The 22,926-nt window shown below is 42.0% G+C and overlaps 2 protein-coding genes across 3 annotated transcripts in view; one reads left to right on the forward strand and one right to left on the reverse strand.

The window, feature by feature from the left end:
• LOC121555450 (transcriptional activator Myb-like) overlaps positions 1-6,592 on the reverse strand; it is a 67,057-nt gene extending 60,465 nt beyond the window's left edge. For both annotated transcript variants that reach the window (XM_041869301.2, XM_041869300.2), the window contains exon 1: positions 6,496-6,592. In XM_041869301.2, coding sequence (XP_041725235.2) covers positions 6,496-6,518 — 23 coding nt within the window. In that variant the 5' untranslated portion in view covers positions 6,519-6,592. The remainder of the gene's footprint in view (positions 1-6,495) is intronic.
• Positions 6,593-17,447: 10,855 nt separating this feature from the next.
• LOC121555445 (HBS1-like protein) overlaps positions 17,448-22,926 on the forward strand; it is an 84,272-nt gene continuing 78,793 nt past the window's right edge. The window contains exons 1-2 of the mRNA XM_041869293.2: positions 17,448-17,571; positions 20,701-20,766. Of these exons, the coding sequence (XP_041725227.2) occupies positions 17,529-17,571; positions 20,701-20,766 (109 nt within the window). The 5' untranslated portion in view covers positions 17,448-17,528. The remainder of the gene's footprint in view (positions 17,572-20,700; positions 20,767-22,926) is intronic.

The raw sequence follows: 22,926 nt of genomic DNA on the forward strand, positions 1-22,926 counted from the left end.
GTGACTAAATTAACCCTAACTCTGGTGACTGAACTAACTCTAATCCTGGTGACTGAACTAACCCTAACCCTGGTGACTGAACTAACCCTAATCCTGGTGACTGAACTAACCCTATCCCTGGTGACTGAACTAACTCTAACCCTGGTGACTGAACTAACCCTAACCCTGGTGACTGAACTAACCCTATCCCTGGTGACTGAACTAACCCTAATCCTGGTGACTGAACTAACTCTAACCCTGGTGACTAAATTAACCCTAACTCTGGTGACTGAACTAACCCTAATCCTGGTGACTGAACTAACCCTAACCCTGGTGACTGAACTAACCCTATCCCTGGTGACTGAACTAACCCTAACTCTGGTGACTGAACTAACCCTCTCCCTGGTGACTGAACTAACCCTAACCCTGGTGACTGAACTAACCCTAATCCTGGTGACTGAACTAACCCTCAATCTGTTGACTGAACTAACCCTATCCCTGGTGACTGAACTAACCCTAACTCTGGTGACTGAACTAACCCTATCCCTGGTGACTGAACTAATAATATAATAATAATAAACCCTGGTGACTGAACTAACCCTAATCCTGGTGACTGAACTAACCCTAACCCGGGTGACTGAACTAACCAAAGAGATTAAGTAAGGAGCAGATTTTAAGTGATTCCCAAATGACAAACTATTCCCTATATATATAGTACACTACTCACAGGGCTCTGGTCTAAAGTAGTGCACTATGTAGGGAATAGGGTGCCAACTGGGCCTATCTAAATAGACGAAGTGGAGAGCAGAGTTTGGGAGGTGCAGAGGGTCATATCAGGGTAACAGAACCAGTCATTTTAGCAGGGTAGAGTGGTAACAGGGTAACAGAACCAGTCATTTTAGCAGGGTAGGGTGCAGTCAGTCTATACAGGGGAACACACACTCTGAGAAACTGGTTTGGGTGTTGTTGGTTTCCACAGAAACCCCAGGTGATCTGGCACAGCAGGTACCGGTACTCCTGATCATATTAACATGACCGTGTCCTGGTCCTGGCGTGTTCAGACCTGCATCAGGCACTATCAGAGCACACACACACACGGTCAGCACACCTAGCCAAACACACACACACACACACACACACACACACGGTCAGCACACCTAGCCAAACACACACACACTCACACACACACACACAGCCAAACACACAGCAAATCACACACACACACACACAGTCAGCACACCAAGCCAATCTCTCTCTCTCACACACACACACACACACAGATAAACAATATCACCTCCACCCCAGAGCCAATCAGAGGCCAGAACAAGGTGGAAACCAGAGAGACTCCTTTAAGTGACAGCATATAGGAGAACAGTAACCCATGGCATGGTGGGGGTTTAATACAGCATATAGGAGAACAGTAACCCATGGCATGGTGGGGGTTTAATACAGTATATAGGAGAACAGTAACCCATGGCATGGTGGGGGTTTAATACAGCATATAGGAGAACAGTAACCCATGGCATGGTGGGGGTTTAATACAGCATATAGGAGAACAGTAACCCATGGCATGGTGGGGGTTTAATACAGCATATAGGAGAACAGTAACCCAGGCATGGTGGGGGGTTTAATACAGTATATAGGAGAACAGTAACCCATGGCATGGTGGGGGGTTTAATACAGCATATAGGAGAACAGTAACCCATGGCATGGTGGGGGTTTAATACAGCATATAGGAGAACAGTAACCCATGGCATGGTGGGGGTTTAATACAGTATATAGGAGAATAGTAACCCATGGCATGGTGGGGGTTTAATACAGTATATAGGAGAACAGTAACCCATGGCATGGTGGGGGTTTAATACAGCATATAGGAGAACAGTAACCCATGGCATGGTGGGGGTTTAATACAGCATATAGGAGAACAGTAACCCATGGCATGGTGGGGGTTTAATACAGTATATAGGAGAACAGTAACCCATGGCATGGTGGGGGTTTAATACAGTATATAGGAGAACAGTAACCCATGGCATGGTGGGGGTTTAATACAGTATATAGGAGAACAGTAACCCATGGCATGATGGGGGTTTAAGAAGATAGCTTCTATTGTATATCATCTTCCTTAACAACAAGCCTTTACCCCAATAGATAGAAAATAGAACAAAAGCTCCCTTGTAAATTATAATATCTGCTGGTAAATTATAATATCTGCTGGTAAATTATAATATATGCTGGGCATAATTGTTAAAAAAAAAACAAGTTTAGGTTAATTCATCTGGAACGGAGATATATGTTAAATAGTCAAGGGTAACAGGTTACCACTCACATCATTTTCTCAAATGATTTGATCATTTTATCAAGTCGTCAATACTGTAGGCCTATGATGAAACTCACAAGTCATCAATATATAGAAAGGAGAAGAAAGAAATCTATGAAATCCCATGATTTAAAATAGGTAGATGTTTGTTAAAAACCGTTAACAAGGCTAAACATAATAGGCCTAACCATTGACATGCAAACGAAATAACCTATTCCTGAGATGAGTCATAGCCTATATGGCCACAGAGACAAATAAGTCTGAATTCATTTCTCAATCTCAAAAGTGAACAACAACAACACACATATATTATGTTGAAATTGAGCTCTGTAGTATTATCATAACTTCATTAACATCACAATGTCACCACGCTGCAGTGAACAAGGAAGGGACCCTCAGCTCACACCTTTAGACTAATGACGCATGAGGATGACTGACTATATGAGGGAGCTGATGACTATATGAGGGAGCTGATGGCTATATGAGGGAGCTGATGACTATATGAGGGAGCTGATGACTATATGAGGGAGCTGATGACTATATGAGGGAGCTGATGACTATATGAGGGAGCTGATGACTATATGAGGGAGCTGATGACTATATGAGGGAGCTGATGACTATATGAGGGAGCTGATGACTATATGAGGGAGCTGATGGCTATATGAGGGAGCTGATGACTATATGAGGGAGCTGATGACTATATGAGGGAGCTGATGACTATATGAGGGAGCTGATGACTATATGAGGGAGCTGATGACTATATGAAGGAGCTGATGGCTATATGAGGGAGCTGATGACTATATGAGGATGACTGACTATATGAGGGAGCTGATGACTATATGAGTGAGCTGATGACTATATGAGGGAGCTGATGACTATATGAGGGAGCTGATGACTATATGAGGGAGCTGATGGCTATATGAGGATGACTGACTATATGAGGGAGCTGATGGCTGTATGAGGGAGCTGATGACTATATGAGGGAGCTGATGACTATATGAGGGAGCTGATGGCTATATGAGGATGACTGACTATATGAGGGAGATGATGGCTGTATGAGGGAGCTGATGGCTATATGAGGGAGCTGATGACTATATGAGGATGACTGACTATATGAGGGAGCTGATGGCTATATGAGGGAGCTGATGACTATATGAGGATGACTGACTATATGAGGGAGCTGATGGCTATATGAGTGAGCTGATGACTATATGAGGGAGCTGATGGCTATATGAGGGAGCTGATGACTATATGAGGGAGCTGATGACTATATGAGGGAGCTGATGGCTATATGAGGATGACTGACTATATGAGGGAGCTGATGACTATATGAAGGAGCTGATGACTATATGAAGATGACTGACTATATGAGGGAGCTGATGACTATATGAGGATGACTGACTATATGAGGATGACTGACTATATGAGGGAGCTGATGGCTATATGAGTGAGCTGATGACTATATGAGGGAGCTGATGACTATATGAGGGAGCTGATGACTATATGAGGATGACTGACTATATGAGGGAGCTGATGACTATATGAGGATGACTGACTATATGAGGATGACTGACTATATGAGGGAGCTGATGGCTATATGAGGGAGCTGATGACTATATGAGGATGACTGACTATATGAGGGAGCTGATGACTATATGAGGATGACTGACTATATGAGGGAGCTGATGGCTATATGAGGGAGCTGATGACTATATGAGGATGACTGACTATATGAGGGAGATGATGGCTGTATGAGGGAGCTGATGGCTATATGAGGATGACTGACTATATGAGGGAGCTGATGGCTATATGAGGGAGCTGATGACTATATGAGGATGACTGACTATATGAAGGAGCTGATGACTATATGAGGGAGCTGATGACTATATGAGGGAGCTGATGACTATATGAGGGAGCTGATGACTATATGAGGGAGCTGATGACTATATGAGGGAGCTGATGACTATATGAAGGAGCTGATGGCTATATGAGGGAGCTGATGACTATATGAGGGAGCTGATGACTATATGAGGGAGCTGATGACTATATGAGGGAGCTGATGACTATATGAAGGAGCTGATGGCTATATGAGGGAGCTGATGGCTATATGAGGGAGCTGATGGCTATATGAGTGAGCTGATGGCTATATGAGGGAGCTGATGACTATATGAGGGAGCTGATGACTATATGAGGGAGCTGATGACTATATGAGGGAGCTGATGACTATATGAGGATGACTGACTATATGAGGGAGCTGATGACTATATGAGGGAGCTGATGACTATATGAGTGAGCTGATGACTATATGAGGGAGCTGATGGCTATATGAGGGAGCTGATGGCTATATGAGGGAGCTGATGACTATATGAGGGAGCTGATGACTATATGAGGGAGCTGATGACTATATGAGGATGACTGACTATATGAGTGAGCTGTTGGCTATATGGCATCACTCCCGAGTGGCGCAGTGGTCTAAGGCGCTGCATCGCAGTGCTAGCTGTGCCACTAGAGATCCTGGTTCGAGTCCAGGCTCTGTCGCAGCCGGCCGCGACCGGGAGACCCATGGGGCGGCGCACAATTGGTCCAGCGTCGTCCAAGGTAGGGGAGGGTTTGGCCGGCAGGGATGTGGGTTCGTTTCCCATGAGGGGCCAGTATGAAAAAAACAAAAAAAACAAAAAAACATGTATGCACTCACTAACTGTAAGTCGCTCTGGATAAGAGCGTCTGCTAAATGACTAAAATGTAAATGTAATAATAAGAAATTTGTGTTCAACTGTATTTCTTCCAAATGATCCTCCTGTTCTTTTTGTTGCAACTTTGTTTCAGGCATTCACCACATAGTCTAACATATTCTAACATATTCTAACATAGTCTAACATATTCCATCATATTCTAACATACTCTAACATATTCTAACATAGTCTAACATATTCTAACATACTCTAACATATTCTAACATAGTCTAACATATTCTAACATATTCTAACATATTCTAACATAGTCTAACATATTCTAACATACTCTAACATATTCTAACATAGTCTAACATATTCTAACATATTCTAACATATTCTAAAATAGTCTAACATAGTCTATCATATTCTAACATAGTCTATCATAGTCTAACATAGCCTTTCAGTTGCATCATATTGGTAAAAGCATGAGTAGCTTAGACGTCACAACATTCTCAATAATAATAGTTAACTATTCCCCCTGTTTGAAAACGATTTCATCCATAGCCACGGGAAGTAGTTTTGGTGTGGGGGTGCTGCAATTTTTTTCTTCAACAGCAGAGGGAGGGGGGGGATTTTGCCCGCTCTGCAGATGGCTGTATCAGTCTGCTAATACAGGTATTTTAAAGGCCCAGTACATTACTTTCGTTAATATTTTTGGGGGGTCTTTTTTTTATTTTTATTTTTTTTATTCTGACTCTTCAGGGGTTGCTGCACCCTCAGAACCCCAACTTCCCGTGGCTATGCACTAATCTATATTACAGGACAAGCACCTTGTATGCTTTCCTTAGCCTATTACAGGCACAGGGTCTCATACAGCCGCCAAGCCAACCAGCCTTATTTTACCAATGCTCCACTCACTGTATCCTAAAACACTTGGCTACATTGCGTCACTGCATTGGTCACCCTAATATTCAACACACCAATAGTACATTTTATAAGAACCCAACAACATTACGCACGGGGCCGGGTTGGCACCGAGGCAGACACCTGAATTAGCACCTGCCTCACGGAATTCATGAGATCAGAGGTGTGTGAAATTAGAGAGAGGGCGAGAGAGAGAGAGAGAGAGAGAGAGAAAAAAAGAGATATAGAAAGAGTGAGAGAGAGAAATAGAGTGAGAGAGAGAAACAGAGAGAGAGAGTGCCATCAAACTAGCGCAGCGACCAGCACCTGTTATCTGAGCAAGACAGAACAAAACTACAGATCCTCTCACAAATGAAATATATCTCTCTCAGCAGCACCAAATAACTCCGTTATCAACGCAGTTTGGGAAAAAAACAAACAGCCTAGCCTAGGCAATATAACGTCTTAAAAACAACTTCTAACTCCAACCACAACAATCCACATGCAGGAAATTGAAACATAATTTTAACGCAGTTGTTCAGAATGAGAGATAGAGTTAAATGAAATGATAGTCCATCCAAAAGCCCAGATAGCAGCTACTAGTATTTGTAGTTAATCTACCTGTGTATTGGCCGCCTAGCCATGCGAAGGATAGTTTCTGTAGGGAGCAACTATGTGTCCGTCTCCTCTCTGAGCTCCGCGGTGCCGTTCTGTTCTGACTGTCTCTCCTGTCTGCCGAGGAAGAAGGAACAGGTTGACATTAAAAGAGTGAAGGATCATGCAGGCTTGTAAACAGAGCAGAGAGCCACGAGTCCCGCTGTAGCCCCTCCTCCCTCCCTCCCTCCCTCCCTCCCTCCTCCTCCTGCAACCCGCCCCGACCTAGGCGCTTATTCCTCACCCTTTCCGCGCTAAACTCTCTCGCTACTTTTCAAGAGGTTACTTCTCGTTTTTTCTTGGTGAAAAAAAAAAGAAGGAATGAAGTGAGGGGAGGGGTTATTGTATCTGAGGACAAAGTAAACAGTTGTGGAATTAATGTTTTTGGCATGGAGTAGAGAGGACCGCGAGGTGAAGCGAGGTGGCATGTTGGTTTATTTCTCCCTCTCTACCTGTTGCTGGGCTGCTGTTGTTGAATACTAGCTTACTACAGTTATTGTATTATGGCCGTGTTACTGAAGTAGGCTACTACCTCTATTCATATCGATTTTGCGTATTGATGACGCCTGAAATGATTAGGCCCAGTGAGGTTTTTTGAACAGCAGTGGTACAAAAAAAAATAAAAAGAACATGTGTCTTAATGAAGAGTAAAAGTGCTTTTGTAACGTGAGATGATTAATTCAAGTCACTCAATTTGTCACTTTATGATCGTAGCCTATTCCTAGGCTATTGATAGGCTAAGGCCCTGAAATGATTAGTACGTTTTGTAAACAGCAGTGGTCGATTCTTTGTGTCTAATGTCAACAGGGAAAGTGCTCTTGTAATGACAGGTTATTCATTCAAGTCTATAATTATGTAACTTTAAGATCACAGTTGCCTATTCCTAACTAGGCTATTGTAGCCAATTCATATCCGGTATTGATCAAAATGAGTGAGTTTTTTTGAAAAGCAGTGGTACATTTTGTGTGTCCTTGTGTCAGCAGGAGAGTGCTCTTGTAGCCTAATGATGAGAGATGATTCATTCATGTCACCATAAATATGTCACTTTCACTTTTAGGTGAAATGACATGCTCTATTAATTCCCGTTAGATAGCACAATCTTCTCATTATCACTCAGGCAACGTGTTTGGGTTATGTTCATGTCACACTGTGGATACTATTTTATCTAAATATGTGTTTTTTACAGGTCCATTAAAAACAAGCCAGTCTGGGACAACCGGTTTTTCTCATAAACACAAAACAAGAACTCAAGTTTGTTTTTGTAAACCCACATAACCATGATCTAATCTCATGCCCGCTCCCTTCGGTATAGCATAGAGGAGAGGAGGAGTCCGATGGTCACACTTACTGGTATAAATGTGTTCTCATAGTTATTGTTCTTCCGATACGCTACCGTATTGTCTCGGTCACTTACAATTACCGTCACCCCCAAAACACGCTATTGTTCCCGGTCACTCATCCTCGCGTGATGGGGGTCAACACACCGAACGGAACACAACAGAAAGCCCCGCGAGGCACTCCAGAATGTATTGTTGCACGTGGCGTGGAGTGGACACTGAACCATTGAAGCGTTCATATTATATATATATATATTTTTGTATGTATTGGCAGGCTGCTCATTTGGCCTGAAATTACTCAGGGAGTGAAAATCTTTAAAACACTATATGGGTTTGGTTGGTTTGAGACAAGAAAATATAATTAAACTATTTTACCTTTTATTTGGCCTTTGCTTACACTCCAGCATATAAAGTGTTGTTCGGATATTGTTTATTAAAAAATTCATCAGAATGATGTAAATGAATAAAAACATGTGTCATAGTGTCTGACTCATACTGTACCTACAATACATTAACAATTTGAGTCATTTAGCAGATGCTCTTATCCAGAGCGACTTACAGTTAGGTCATTCATCTTAAGATAGCTACCTGTTGCCTGGATACATTTCCCTGCAGTACACACACACACACACACACACACACACACACACACACACACACACACACACACACACACACCTGAGTGCACCTCTGTGCTGTGAGACACTCAGACATGGCTTTCTATTGGCCAAAGTCAACGTGTGGTGTTTTTCTTTTCCCTAGAGGGCAGTAGTAAAAACTACATCTTGATAAATCCCTGACTAACTCACACACACACACACACACATACTTTCTCTCTGGCTCTCTCTCTCTCTCTCTCTCACACACACACACACACACACACACACATTCCCGAGGTACCTCCCTCAGCTCCAGTGGGTCTGATCAGAGACAGAGCAGACCTGGTGTTAAATCTACCACATTAGGACCGAGGCCGCTTTCAGAACGCTGCAGATAGAAATATCATGACTAGAACTGACCGGATTCCTTATTTTAGGCATGTTTGTTCTATGTGGTATAGTTCTATGATTGTGTCCCAAATGGCACCCCATGAGCCCTGGTCTAAAGTAGTGCACTATATAGGGAATAGGGTGCCATTCTCTGGTGAAAGTAGTGCACTATATAGGGAATAGGGTGCCATTCTCTGGTCAAAGTAGTGCACTATATAGGGAATAGGGTGCAATTCTCTGGTCAAAGTAGTGCACTATATAGGGAATAAGGTGCCATTCTCTGGTCAAAGTAGTGCACTATATAGGGAATAGGGTGCCATTCTCTGGTCTAAAATAGTGCACTATATAGGGAATAGGGTGCCATTCTCTGATCAAAGTAGTGCACTATATAGGGAATAGGGTGTCATAGGGGAGGCATTCTATCTGAACGTTCCACAACGTTTTGCCCTGGCATGCTCAGAGCCTGTCTGTCTGTCTGTCTGTCTGTCTGTCTGTCTGTCTGTCTGTCTGTCTGTCTGTCTGTCTGTCTGTCTGTCTGTCTGTCTGTCTCCTGGCCAGTGGGATGGGGTAATTTGCATGGGCGCGATTGGAAAGGTTAGTGCTGCCATTGTCAAGGCAGCCCTCTTTGCAAAGCATTGTGTGTTCAGGTAGGGTCATTTGAATACTTCTTAGCCCTGAGATTTTGAGTATAATCAGGCTTGCAAAGCTTCTGTGAGATATGTCATAGGGTGGGGTAGGGTGAGGAGTGGATGGGAGGGGGGTTGGGAGGAAGGAAGAGAGAGGAGAGGAGAGGAGAGGAGAGGAGAGGAGAGGAGAGGAGAGGAGAGGAGAGGAGAGGAGAGGAGAGGAGAGGAGAGGAGAGGAGAGGAGAGGAGAGGAGAGGAGAGGAGAGGAGAGGAGAGGAGAGGAGAGGGGGCTTGAGGAACTCAAACAGCGGAGAGTTGTCTAAGATGAGCCAGTTTAGAAAAGCCAGTAAAGTAGGGTTTGGACAACAGTACACTACCGCCTACTGACACTCTGTGACTCAATGTTAGATTAGTAGAGGAGCATCTGAAGTCAAACCATCAAAGGGTGAAGTGGGTTTGGAAAACAGATGAGATTCAGTCAGAGAGCAGGTTTGGTTGGAAAACAGATGAGATTCAGTCAGAGAGCAGGTTTGGTTGGAAAACAGATGAGATTCAGTCAGAGAGCAGGTTTGGTTGGAAAACAGATGAGATTCAGTCAGAGAGCAGGTTTGGTTGGAAAACAGATGAGATTCAGTCAGAGAGCAGGTTTGGTTGGAAAACAGATGAGATTCAGTCAGAGAGCAGGTTTGGTTGGAAAACAGATGAGATTCAGTCAGAGAGCAGGTTTGGTTGGAAAACAGATGAGATTCAGTCAGAGAGCAGGTTTGGTTGGAAAACAGATGAGATTCAGTCAGAGAGCAGGTTTGGTTGGAAAACAGATGAGATTCAGTCAGAGAGCAGGTTTGGTTGGAAAACAGATGAGATTCAGTCAGAGAGCAGGTTTGGTTGGAAAACAGATGAGATTCAGTCAGAGAGCAGGTTTGGTTGGAAAACAGATGAGATTCAGTCAGAGAGCAGGTTTGGTTGGTTTCCAGACTGGTATAGTACAGAAGAGCCTTCAGATAGATGGCTGCAACGGACTGCAGTCTTTAATTCAGTCTATAATACAGTCTGTAATTCAGTCTGTAATTCAGTCTGTAATTCAGTCTGTAATTCAGTCTATAATTCAGTCTGTAATTCAGTCTATAATTCAGTCTGTAATTCAGTCTGTAATTCAGTCTATAATTCAGTCTGTAATTCAGTCTGTAATTCAGTCTATAATTCAGTCTGTAATTCAGTCTATAATTCAGTCTGTAATTCAGTCTGTAATTCAGTCTGTTATGCAGTCTATAATTCAGTCTATAATTCAGTCTGTAATTCAGTCTATAATTCAGTCTGTAATTCAGTCTGTAATTCAGTCTGTTATGCAGTCTATAATTCAGTCTATAATTCAGTCTGTAATTCAGTCTATAATTCAGTCTATAATTCAGTCTATAATTCAGTCTGTAATTCAGTCTATAATTCAGTCTGTAATTCAGTATATAATTCAGTATGTTATGCAGTCTATAATTCAGTCTATAATTCAGTCTGTAATTCAGTCTGTAATTCAGTCTGTTATGCAGTCTATAATTCAGTCTATAATTCAGTCTGTAATTCAGTATATAATTCAGTATGTTATGCAGTCTGTAATTCAGTCTATAATTCAGTCTGTAATTCATTATGTAATTCAGTCTATAATTCAGTCTGTAATTCAGTCTGTAATTCAGTCTGTTATGCGGTCTATAATTTAGTCTGTTATGCAGTCTATAATTCAGTCTGTAATTCAGTCTGTAATTCAGTCTATAATTCAGTCTATAATTCAGTCTGTTATGCAGTCTGTAATTCAGTCTATAATTCAGTCTGTAATTCAGTCTGTAATTCAGTCTATAATTCAGTCTATAATTCAGTCTGTAATTCATTCTGTAATTCAGTCTATAATGTAATTCAAACAGCTACAAACCTGTTCTGATAAGGTAGCACAGTTGAACTAAGCTCATGGGGCATTTCTAAGTTATATTCTATAAGAATCAAAGGCTATATCATGATTTTAAAACTCCAATAGATGTACCAATCCCCCCCCGTTGTCATATCTAGACTTTCTGTTGCCATGCAGATGCCGCCTGTTGTCGTCATGGGAGATTCCCCTCTCCGTCACCTGTGTGATCCCTATTTGTGTGTGTGTGTGTCACACCTCATCAAAATACACACACACACACACACACACACACACACGCACACACACACAGCGAGACACCCTCACCCGAGGTGAGCCCTGGAGCAACCGACTGTTTACCTCTGAATGACTTCAGATCAGATCTCTCCTTTCTCTGTTTACTCTGTCACAATACTCCTCTTCCACACCATCTCTCTTCAGTGTCCCAAATGGCACCCTATTCCCTATAGACTTTAAAAAACTAGCGCACTATTTAGGGAGTAGGGTGCCATTTGAGAGTCAGTCATAGATGAATACAGTGAACAGCAGATCTGTAGTGTATATGAAACCTGAGTCTACCCTGTATGACCCTGTCAGATACAGTGACAGTCTGAGAGTCTACACTGTATGACCCTGTCAGATACAGTGACAGTCTGAGAGTCTACCCTGTATGGCTCTGTCAGATACAGTGACAGTCTGAGAGTCTACCCTGTATGGCCCTGTCAGATACAGTGACAGTCTGAGAGTCTACCCTGTATGGCCCTGTCAGATACGGTGACAGTCTGAGCGTCTACCCTGTATATCTAAATATAAAGCAGTATGAAGACACCTGGTAACCTGGAGACCTTTACAATGAACAGGCTTCATGTTCCAGGTGACAGTTTGGCAGAAAGTGGCCTAGATAGAGAAGGATGTCTGTCCCAAATGACCCCCTATTCCCTTTATAGTGCACTACTTTAGACCAGAGAATGGCACCCTATTCCCTATATAGTGCACTACTTTAGACCAGAGAATGGCACCCTATTCCCTATATAGTGCACTACTTTAGACCAGAGAATGGCACCCTATTCCCTATATAGTGCACTACTTTAGACCAGAGAATGGCACCCTATTCCCTATATAGTGCACTACTTTAGACCAGAGAATGGCACCCTATTCCCTATATAGTGCACTACTTTAGACCAGAGAATGGCACCCTATTCCCTATATAGTGCACTACTTTAGACCAGAGAATGGCATCCTATTCCCTATATAGTGCACTACTTTAGACCAGAGAATGGCACCCTATTCCCTATATAGTGCACTACTTTAGACCAGAGAATGGTACCCTATTCCCTATATAGTGCACTACTTTAGACCAGAGAATGGCACCCCCCCCCCTCCCTCAACTTGTGTAGCCAGCGGTGATGGAAAAAATGATGTCACTGGGTCCGTCTGAAACCCTGTCTCTGCCTGGGTGTTGTGTGTGTGTGTTGTGTTGTGGTCAGGGTTGGCTCACAGGGCTGGGCTGACCTTTGAAGGGTGTGTGTCTGTGGAGGGGGGGGGGTGCACACACTTCAAGAACGCAGGTGGGTCTGGGTTGGAGGCTTTGTTTGTATATGTGTGTGTGTGTGTGGTGGTATTGGTGTTGTGATAGACTTGTCATAGACTTTCCATGCACAGCTTGCGACCCCATTAGACCAAATCTAATTTCTCATTGAGTCATTGTTCCTAAGCCTGACTTTCAAAACCTGTCTCAATATTGAAGTGTGCAAAAAAAAAAAGCAATAACTCAACTCTTAATTATTATCCATTGCATGTAGTTGGCTTTGGCAGATATGTTAATGATTTCTGAAATAGAAGGGTTTAAAGATCCAAAGCAGTCATTTTTATCTCAATATCAAATCATTTCTGGGTAACAATGAAGTACCTTACTGTGATTGTTTAAATAAAATGGTCAAAAAGAAACAAAAATAGCTTCTTATCTAAATGACATTTCTCAAGAAAGAATTTTGCAAGGACTGTCTGGTAGTGGTCTGAGAGAGGGGCCTAATTGGAGGGATGTGTAACCTGAAAACGATCTGTTATTGGCCGAGAGGAGGGCAAACTCTCTTTGTTATTGGTCTAACAACTAATATCACCTGGTGATGTTAACAGGCAGTCCAAAAAAATAAATAAACACCCAGCCAAACAAGCTGAGATTTCAGGTGGTCTTTTCAAACAGCTCTTACACTACAAGGGCATTATCCTCATAAACCCCATTTGGACGGGATTAGTTTTACTGGGGGAGGTCGGGTTATGGGCACGAACACAAAACACCACATCTGTCATTTCTGTCCAGTCCGATTCTGCCATGTCAGTCATTTTTACATGGCAGGAGAGTAACAATTCCAGCCAGAATAACCTACAGTTTTTTTTGGCGAACTCCAAGGTCCTCTGATAATACTAGTCCCGTGTGAATCAACATCCCTGTGTTCTGAGAGAAATGTCTGAGTTTGGTCGCGGTTTGAGAAAGAAAACAATAACTGATTGGATACACTGAACGAAGTGCTGCGCATAGCCTATATACTGTATGAATGGCCTACATGTGTCAACTTTTACAGTGAACGCTTTTGTTTTTATGTTTCGTGCGTATGAATTTAATATCGCCAAATGCATCAGTAAAAAACATTGCGCCTATTTAATGCATTCCTTTCTGTTAATAGATCGCAAAGCAAGCGACTGCTTAAAAGTTAGGAAATGATCATTTTACTTTCTCATCCATCTCAAGTGCAATGCAGACATCTGAGGGCTGGGAGGCATTTAAGACGTACTGCGGATCGCTAAAATATCCTAATGATTACAATCACACTTCCTCAATTCAAATATTATGGCAACACTATACCAAAGATGGTTTGGTATGGTTTAGAAAACTTGGGAACCAAGCTCGAGTTATCAGTGTGGCCCTATCACCTATATACAGTTGAAGTCGGAAGTTTACATACACCTTAGCCAAATACATTTAAACTCAGTTTTTCACAATTCCTGACATTTTATCCTAGTAAAAATTCCCTGTTTTAGGTAAATTAGGATCACCACTTTATTTTAAGAATGTGAAATGTCAGAATAATAGTAGAGATAATTATTTATTTCAGCTTTTATTTATTTCATCACATTCCCAGTGGGTCAGAAGTTTACATACGCTCAATTAGTATTTGGTAGCATTGCCTTTAAATTGTTTAACTTGGGTCAAATGTTTCGGGTAGCCTTCCACAAGCTTCCCACAATAAGTTGGGTGAATTTTGGCCCATTCCTCCTGACAGAGCTGGTGTAACTGAGTCAGGTTTGTAGGCCTCCTTGCTCGCACACGCTTTTTCAGTTCTGCCCACATATTTTCTATAGGATAGAGGTCAGGGCTTTGTGATGGCCACTCCAATACCTTGACTTTGTTGTCCTTAAGCCATTTTGGCACAACTTTGGAACTTTGCTTGGGGTCATTGTCCATTTGGAAGACCCATTTGCGACCAAGCATTAACTTCCTGACAGATGTCTTGAGATGTTTCTTCAATATATCCACATAATTTTCCTTCCTCATGATGACATCTATTTTGTGAAGTGCACCAGTCCCTCCTGCAGCAAAGCACCCCCACAGCATGATGCTGCCACCCCCATGCTTCACGGTTGGGCTGGTGTTCTTCGGCTTGCAAGCCTTCCTCTTTTTCCTCTAAACATAACGATGGTCATTATGGCCAAACAGTTCTATTTTTGTTTCGTCAGACCAGAGGACATTTCTCCAAAAAGTACGATCTTTGTCCCCATGTGCAGGTGCAAACCGTATTCTGTCTTTTTTATGGCGGTTTTGGAGCTGTGGCTTCTTCCTTGCTGAGCGGCCTTTCAGGTTATGTCGATATAGGACTCGTTTTACTGTGGATATAGATACTTTTGTACCTGTTTCCTCCAGCATCTTCACAAGGTCTTTTGCTGTTGTTCTGGGATTGATTTGCACTTTTCGCACCAAAGTACGTTCATCTCTAGGAGACTGAACGCGTCTCCTTCCTGAGCGGTTTGATGGCTGCGTGGTCCCATTGTGTTTATACTTGCGTACTATTGTTTGTACAGATGAACCAGACTTGTGGAGGTCTACAATTTTTTTTCTGAGGTCTTGGCTGATTTCTTTTCATTTTCCCATGATGTCAAGCAAAGAGGCACTGAGTTTGAAGGTAGGCCTTGAAATACATCCACAGGTACACCTCCAATTGACTCAAATGATGTCAATTAGCCTATCAGAAGCTTCTAAAGCCATGACATCATTTTCTGGAATTTTCCAAGCTGTTTAAAGGCACAGTCAACTTAGTGTATGTAAACTTCTGACCCACTGGAATTGTGATACAGTGAATTATAAGTGAAATAATCTGTCTGTAAACAATTGTTGGAAAGATTACTTGTGTTATGCACAAAGTAGATGTCCTAACCGACTTGCCAAAACTATAGTTTGTTAACAAGAAATTTGTGGAGTGGTTGAAAAAACGAGTTTTAATGACTCCAACCTAAGTGTATGTAAACTTCCAACTGTATATAGGCCTAGTTAGTTATCCAGTGGTGGTAACTTAGCAGTTATCTCCTCCTCCTCCTCCTCCTCCTCCATTGTCATCATCATCATCATCATCATCATATCTTTCTCCTTGCTTTGGATTGGAGCTGTGACTGACCCTAGTTCTGCGTTTAGAAGTAACTCACATTTCCATTTTAATTTAAGGGGATTTGTTGCCATGGGAAACGTATGTTAACATTGCCAAAGCAAGGGAAGTAGATAGTAAACAAAAGTGAAATAAACAAAACAAAAAAAGAACAGTAAACATTACACTCACAAAAGTTTAAAAAGAATAGACATTCAAAATGTCATATTATGTCTATATACAGTGTTGTAACGATGTGCAAATAGTTAAAAGTACAAATGTCAATGTCACGTAGCAAGCAAGCTATGGTAGATCAAGCTGCCTCATGCTAACTTCTGTCTTGTTTAGTACCGCTCAACGGTAGAGCGCTCTACTCCACTGAGTCTGTGTGCAGAAGTGTGTATTTAGCCAGAGATACTGGATATAATGGCCTTGTTAGACAGTGCATAAGATTGCCGACTGGCTGATCTACGAATCACCTTGCATCATATATAACTACTCATAATTATTTGTAGATCAGTCTGTCAGTCACCATTTACCCACAATGCTTCATGGATTTGATGCACTCGAACACGGCCAATGACTAGATGCCTACGACTTTGCCCTAATAATGGGATTCGTTGTCCACAGAGCGCAACGGCTATTCCTCTCTTTGGATTGGTGGAATTCCACCACCCTCCAGCCAAGCGTTATTCTGCACTGTTTTAGTTAAAGTGGTGTCACAATATCTATACATTTAATCACTTTTGCAGTAAAATATTTTTACACAACCATCCATTTCACCTAAGGAGAACGAAAAACATTGTTTTATTTTGTTATAACTCGGATAGGGGTACCAAAAAAAAATGGGGGTCCTGCCACTATTCAACACGCAAATATGGCTCTCGGAAAGTGAGACGCATCAAAGATTGTCTATTAATATTAAAGATATTCGAGTCACCCCTCTAACAATGCAAGTGGGAGGCGGCGAGATCAGGTGGGACCATTCTAGCCAAATGAGAGGGAAGATAAGCGTGTGAACAACAGGCCATAGAGATAGATAGTGGACTCATCTTTGTATCTGTACCATTATAGGGTCTATGACAGCATGGGCAGCGCCATTGAGGCAATTTCCATTTAAAAAATAGTCAATGTGATTCTTCTTTACAGGCTGATTGCTCCCAACTCATAGGAATCCTCACCCAGTTGAATACTTTAAAATGGTGGAAAGGCAATGTCCATGCCAAAAAATTGCTGAAATGCCACGTGCATCCACTCATATCTGTGCATTCGTAACAATCTAGCCATTACGAAACATATATTAGATCACATTTTCTCAAGTAGCAAATTAGCAATTATATTTTTGCTGACCAAATAAAATAAAATAAATCATTGACCTCCATACAAATATTTGTCACTTCGTCGGCTTATTTTCGTGGACAGATTTTGGGCGGAGTAAAATCTCTCGCTTCGCCCCTTCTTCTTTGGACACATGACGCGTTACAACCGCCTCTACACGGCCGAAAGGAGAAGTAGAAACCAACATGTCCCGGCACAGAAATGTCCGAGGCTACAACTATGATGAAGGTTAGATTCTGCTGTGAAAGTGCTAGTGGCGGTTTTTTGACCCTCCGATGCAAGGCCTGAACTAAACCAACTTGTTATCTAGCTAACTTAGCTAGCTAACGTTGATGTGGCAAACGTTGAATGTGGCAAAACTTAGCTAGCTAACGTTAGCCGGCTAGCTTAATAAGCATCAACCTATTGCTGTCGTGTCCTATTTGGGCTGTCACTTGCAATTGGTGGCACAGGCCGTAACATTAAGGTAACGGAGTATATTTCAGAGAACTGTATCTAACTATTTACCTAACTTAGTTAAGGCAACTCTATCGCCGGCATGTGTCAATGTTATTGTTTAGCTAGCTAGCTAGTTAGCTATTCAAGTTCCACCCACTGACGCTGGCCGGTAAGATACCAGTATCGCGATACTCATTAATATCGTTATATACCAGTATCGCGATACTCATTAATATCGTGGCACGGAAACAAAACATGAAGTGGATTTAAAGCTTCACTGTACAGAAATCGCTCCACCATTTCCTGGTTGCTAAAATTCTAATAGTTTGCTACTACTTTCATTTAATGTGGCAAAACCAGCAAGTATAATGTAGAGAATCATTCAACCATCTAAACCGCTGAGAAATATATTTTCCATAACCAAAAATATTGTATTTTCAGCTGTTTAGAGCTGGTGTACAAAACTTAAAGTAAAAGACGCAAAAACGAAATTTAAGAACAGGAAGCATAGAAATAGTGCACATAGAACAGATCTTCCTTCTCTTAGACTTGCTTTCAATTAGAATGACATATCTATAACTCACACTTCTATGTGTATTTGGTTGGTTGCCCAAAAAGTTAGTTACATACAGAACATTCCGAAAGTATTCAAACCCCTTCCCTTTTTCCACATTTTGTTACATTTCAGCCTTATTCTAAAATGGATAAATTAAAAACAATTCCTCATCAGTCTACATACATTACCTCATCATGACGAAGTAAAAACAGTTTTTAGAAATGTTTGCAAAAAAAAAGAAAACATTATTTACATAAGTATTCAGACCCTTTGCAATGAGACTCGAAATTGAGCTCAGGTGCGTCCTATTTCCATTGATCATCCTTGATGTTTGTTTCTACAACTTGATTGGAATCCACCTGTGGAAAATTCAATTGATTGGACATGATTTGGAAAGGCACACACCTGTCTAGATAAGGTCCCACAGTTGACAGTGCATGTTAGAGCAAAAACCAAGCCATGAGGTCGAAGGAACTGTCCGTAGAGTTCCGAGACAGGATTATGTCGAGACACAGATCTGGGGAAGGGTAGCAAAAAATGTCTGCAGCATTGAAGGTCCCCAAGAACGCAGTGGCCTCCATCATTCTTAAATGGAAGAAGTTTGGAACCATCAAGACAATTTCTAGAGCTGGCCGCCTGGCCAAACTGAGCAATCAGGGGAGAAGGGCCTTGGTCAGGGAGGTGACCAAGAACACAATGGTCACTCTGACAGAGCTCCAGAGTTCCTCTGTGGAGATTGGAGAACCTTCCAGAAGGACAACCATCTCTGCAGCACTCCACCAATCAGGCCTTTATGGTAGAGTGGCCAGACAGACGCCACTCCTCAGTAAAAGGCACATGACAGCCCGCTTGGAGTTTGCCAAAAGGCACCTAAAGGACTCTCAGACCATGAGAAACAAGATTCTCTGGTCTGATGAAACCAAGATTGAAGACTTTGGCCTGAATGCCAAGCGTCACGTCTGGAGGAAACCTGGCACCATCCCTACGGTGAAGCATGGTGGTGGCAGCATCATGCTGTGGGGATGTTTTTCAGCGGCAGGGACTGGGAGACTAGTCAGGATCGAGGGAAAGATGAACGGAGCAAAGTACAGAGAGATCCTTGATGAAAACCTGCTCCAGAGCGCTCAGGACCTCAGACTGGGGCCAAGGTTCACCTTCCAACAAGACAATGACCCTAAGTACACAGCCAAGACAACGCAGGAGTGGCTTCGAGACAAGTCTCTGAATGTCCTTGAGTGGCCCAGCCAGAGAACCTGATCGAACATCTCTGGAGAGACCTGAAAATAGCTGTGCAGCGACGCTCCTCATCCAACCTAACAGAGCTTGAGAGAATCTGCAGAGAAGAATGGGAGAACCTCCCCAAAATACATGTGTGCCAAGCTTGTAGCGTCATACCCAAGGAGACTTGAGGCTGTAATCGCTGCCAAAGGTGCTTCAACAAAGTACTGAGTAAAGGGTCTGAATACTTATGAAAATGTAATATTTCAGTTTTATTTTTAATACATTTTCTAAAATGTCTGAACCTGTTTTGCTTTGTCATTATGGGATATTGTGTGTAGATTGATGGAGAAAAAAAACAATTTAATCAATTTTAGGATAAGGCTGTAACGTAACAAAATATGGAAAAAGTCAAGGGGTCTGAATACTTTCCGAGTGCACTGTAGTTAATTGTTTAATTCCAGCATTTTAATAAATGTCTTCATTTCCTGTACTAATGTTATCATTTACACTGTCATGTTTCTTTTCTCTTAGTGTGTTACAATTTTTTATTTTATTTTTAAATAATGATATTCCTTGACAGAATAATGATTCTCCTCTTTGACTAAGCATTTCAAGGGATCTGGACTCCCAAAGTTGTGCTTGCCAGTTGGCTAGCAGTTTCTTACTGGTGATTTAAAAATGGATGATTGACATACTTTTTTGAGTCATTAATGAATTACTTAATGTAACAAATCAAACATTGAACCTCGTAAACAATTAATGGTAATTCATGGTAGCCTTGTAAACAATTTAATTTAGAAACGGGCGTTTAGTTACTGAAACGTTGCCCGACTATTAAAAGGGAGAGGCTATTTGAGACTGCGTTTAGTTGAAGTTTTACGGTGTAGTCATTATTGAATGTAAGGTAATTGTTTCCCTATTGAAAGATACAGTTGTGTATCCAGTCCACCAGTAAATGCCAAGCTCACACAAGCTGCCAGCCAGCCAGGCAGAGTTGCTGACTAGGCCAGGTGATAGGCAGCCATTAGAAAGACCTGTGTCTGTGTTAATACTGTGTGTGTTAACACTGTGTCTGTGTTTCCTCTGTGTGTGTGTGTGTTGTCCTGTTATTAACTGCATCCCTTCCCCTGGCGTTTCTGCAGACCTTGATGATGACGACGTGTATGGACAGTCTGTTGATGAGGACTACTGCATCTCCCCAGCTACAGGTCTGTCAAATCAAATCAAATCAAATTGACCGTAAGAAGCACAAACAGATATCATATTTGACTAAAACATAATCATTTTTCAAAACCTTGCTTACTTTTGTATACGATCAGATATCTCTCTATTATGCGTGGGAATACTTTGGGACCGATTTCCAGAATGTAATATCACATGGAGCTGATTTGCTGGTGTGTTTTAGTTTTTATGTCCCCATGGAAAAAGAGAGCTATGGATATTGCTCAGAACTTCACTCAGAGCGTCACTGCATTGGTCACCCTAAACAGAGAGAGAGAGTGCCATCAAACTAGCGCAGCGACCAGCACCTGTTAGAGAGCTATGGATATTGCTCAGAACTTAAGGGGACAAATCAAATTGCCGCCAGTTGGGGAACCCTGCCTTAGACTAATGTGTGTCTGAAATGGCATCTCAGGAGGGAAAAAAGTATTTGATCCCCTGCTGATTTTGTTCGTTTGCCCACTGACAAAGAAATTATCAGTCTGTAATGGTAGGTTTATTTGAACAGTGAGAGACAGAATAACAACAAAAAAATCCAGAAAAACGCATGTCAAAAATGTTATGAATTGATTTGCATTTTAATGAGGGAAATAAGTATTTGACCCCCTCTCAATCAGAAAGATTTCTGGCTCCCAGGTGTCTTTTATACAGGTAACGAGCTGAGATTAGGAGCTCACTCTTAAAGGGAGTGCTCCTAATCTCAGCTTGTTACCTGTATAAAAGACACCTGTCCACAGAAGCAATCAATCAATCAGATTCCAAATTCTCCACCATGGCCAAGACCAAAGAGCTCTCCAAGGATGTCAGGGACAAGATTGTAGACCTACACAAGGCTGGAATGGGCTACAAATCCATCGCCAGGCAGCTTGGTGAGAAGGTGACAACAGTTGGTGCGATTATTCGCAAATGGAAGAAACACAAAATAACTGTCTATCTCCCTCGGCCTGGGGCTCCATGCAAGATCTCACCTCGTGGAGTTGCAATGATCATGAGAACGGTGAGGAATCATCCCAGAACTACACGGGAGGATCTTGTCAATGATCTCAAGGCAGCTGGGACCATAGTCACCAAGAAAACAATTGGTAACACACTACGCCGTGAAGGACTGAAATCCTGCAGCGCCCGCAAGGTCCCCCTGCTCAAGAAAGCACATATACAGGCCTGTCTGAAGTTTGCCAATGAACATCTGAATGATTCAGAGGAGAACTGGGTGAAAGTGTTGTGGTCAGATGAGACCAAAATGGAGCTCTTTGGCATCAACTCAACTCGCCGTGTTTGGAGGAGGAGGAATGCTGCCTATGACCCCAAGAACACCATCCCCACGTCAAACATGGAGGTGGAAACATTATGCTTTGGGGGTGTTTTTCTGCTAAGGGGACAGGACAACTTCACCGCATCAAAGGGACGATGTACCGTCAAATCTTAGGTGAGAACCTCCTTCCCTCAGCCAGGGCATTGAAAATGGGTTGTGGATGGGTAATCCAGCATGACAATGACCCAAAACACACGGCCAAGGCAACAAAGGAGTGGCTCAAGAAGAAGCACATTAAGGTCCTGGAGTGGCCTAGCCAGTCTCCAGACCTTAATCCCATAGAAAATCTGTGGAGGGAACTGAAGGTTCGAGTTGCCAAACGTCAGCCTCGAAACCTTAATGACTTGACGGAGGGACCTTACAGATTATTGTATGTGTGGGGTACAGCGATGAGGCAATCATTTAAAAAATCATGTTAAACACTATTATTGCACACAGTGTGAGTGCACGCAATTTATTATGTGACTTGTTAAGCACATTTTTACTCCTGAACTTTAGGCTTGCCATAACAAAGGGGTTGAATACTTATTGACTTAAAAAATTTCAGCTTTCCGTATTTAATTAGATTGTTAAATAAAAAAAATAAAAACATTATTCCACTTTGACATTATGGGGTATTTTGTGTAGGCCAGTAACAAAATAATCTCAATTTAATCAATTTTAAATTCAGGCTGTAACACAACAAAATGTGGAAAAAGTTAAGGGGTGTGAATACTTTCTGAAGGCACTCTTTTAGTTGCCTTGATATGATAATGTAAACTAAACATCAACACAACACTTCCATATTGACTGATCAGATATTCAAGGTTGAGTAAGTAAGAATTGTCCACAAACG

Source organism: Coregonus clupeaformis, unplaced genomic scaffold (genome assembly GCF_020615455.1).
Source record: "Coregonus clupeaformis isolate EN_2021a unplaced genomic scaffold, ASM2061545v1 scaf0299, whole genome shotgun sequence".
Classification (NCBI taxonomy): domain Eukaryota; kingdom Metazoa; phylum Chordata; class Actinopteri; order Salmoniformes; family Salmonidae; genus Coregonus; species Coregonus clupeaformis.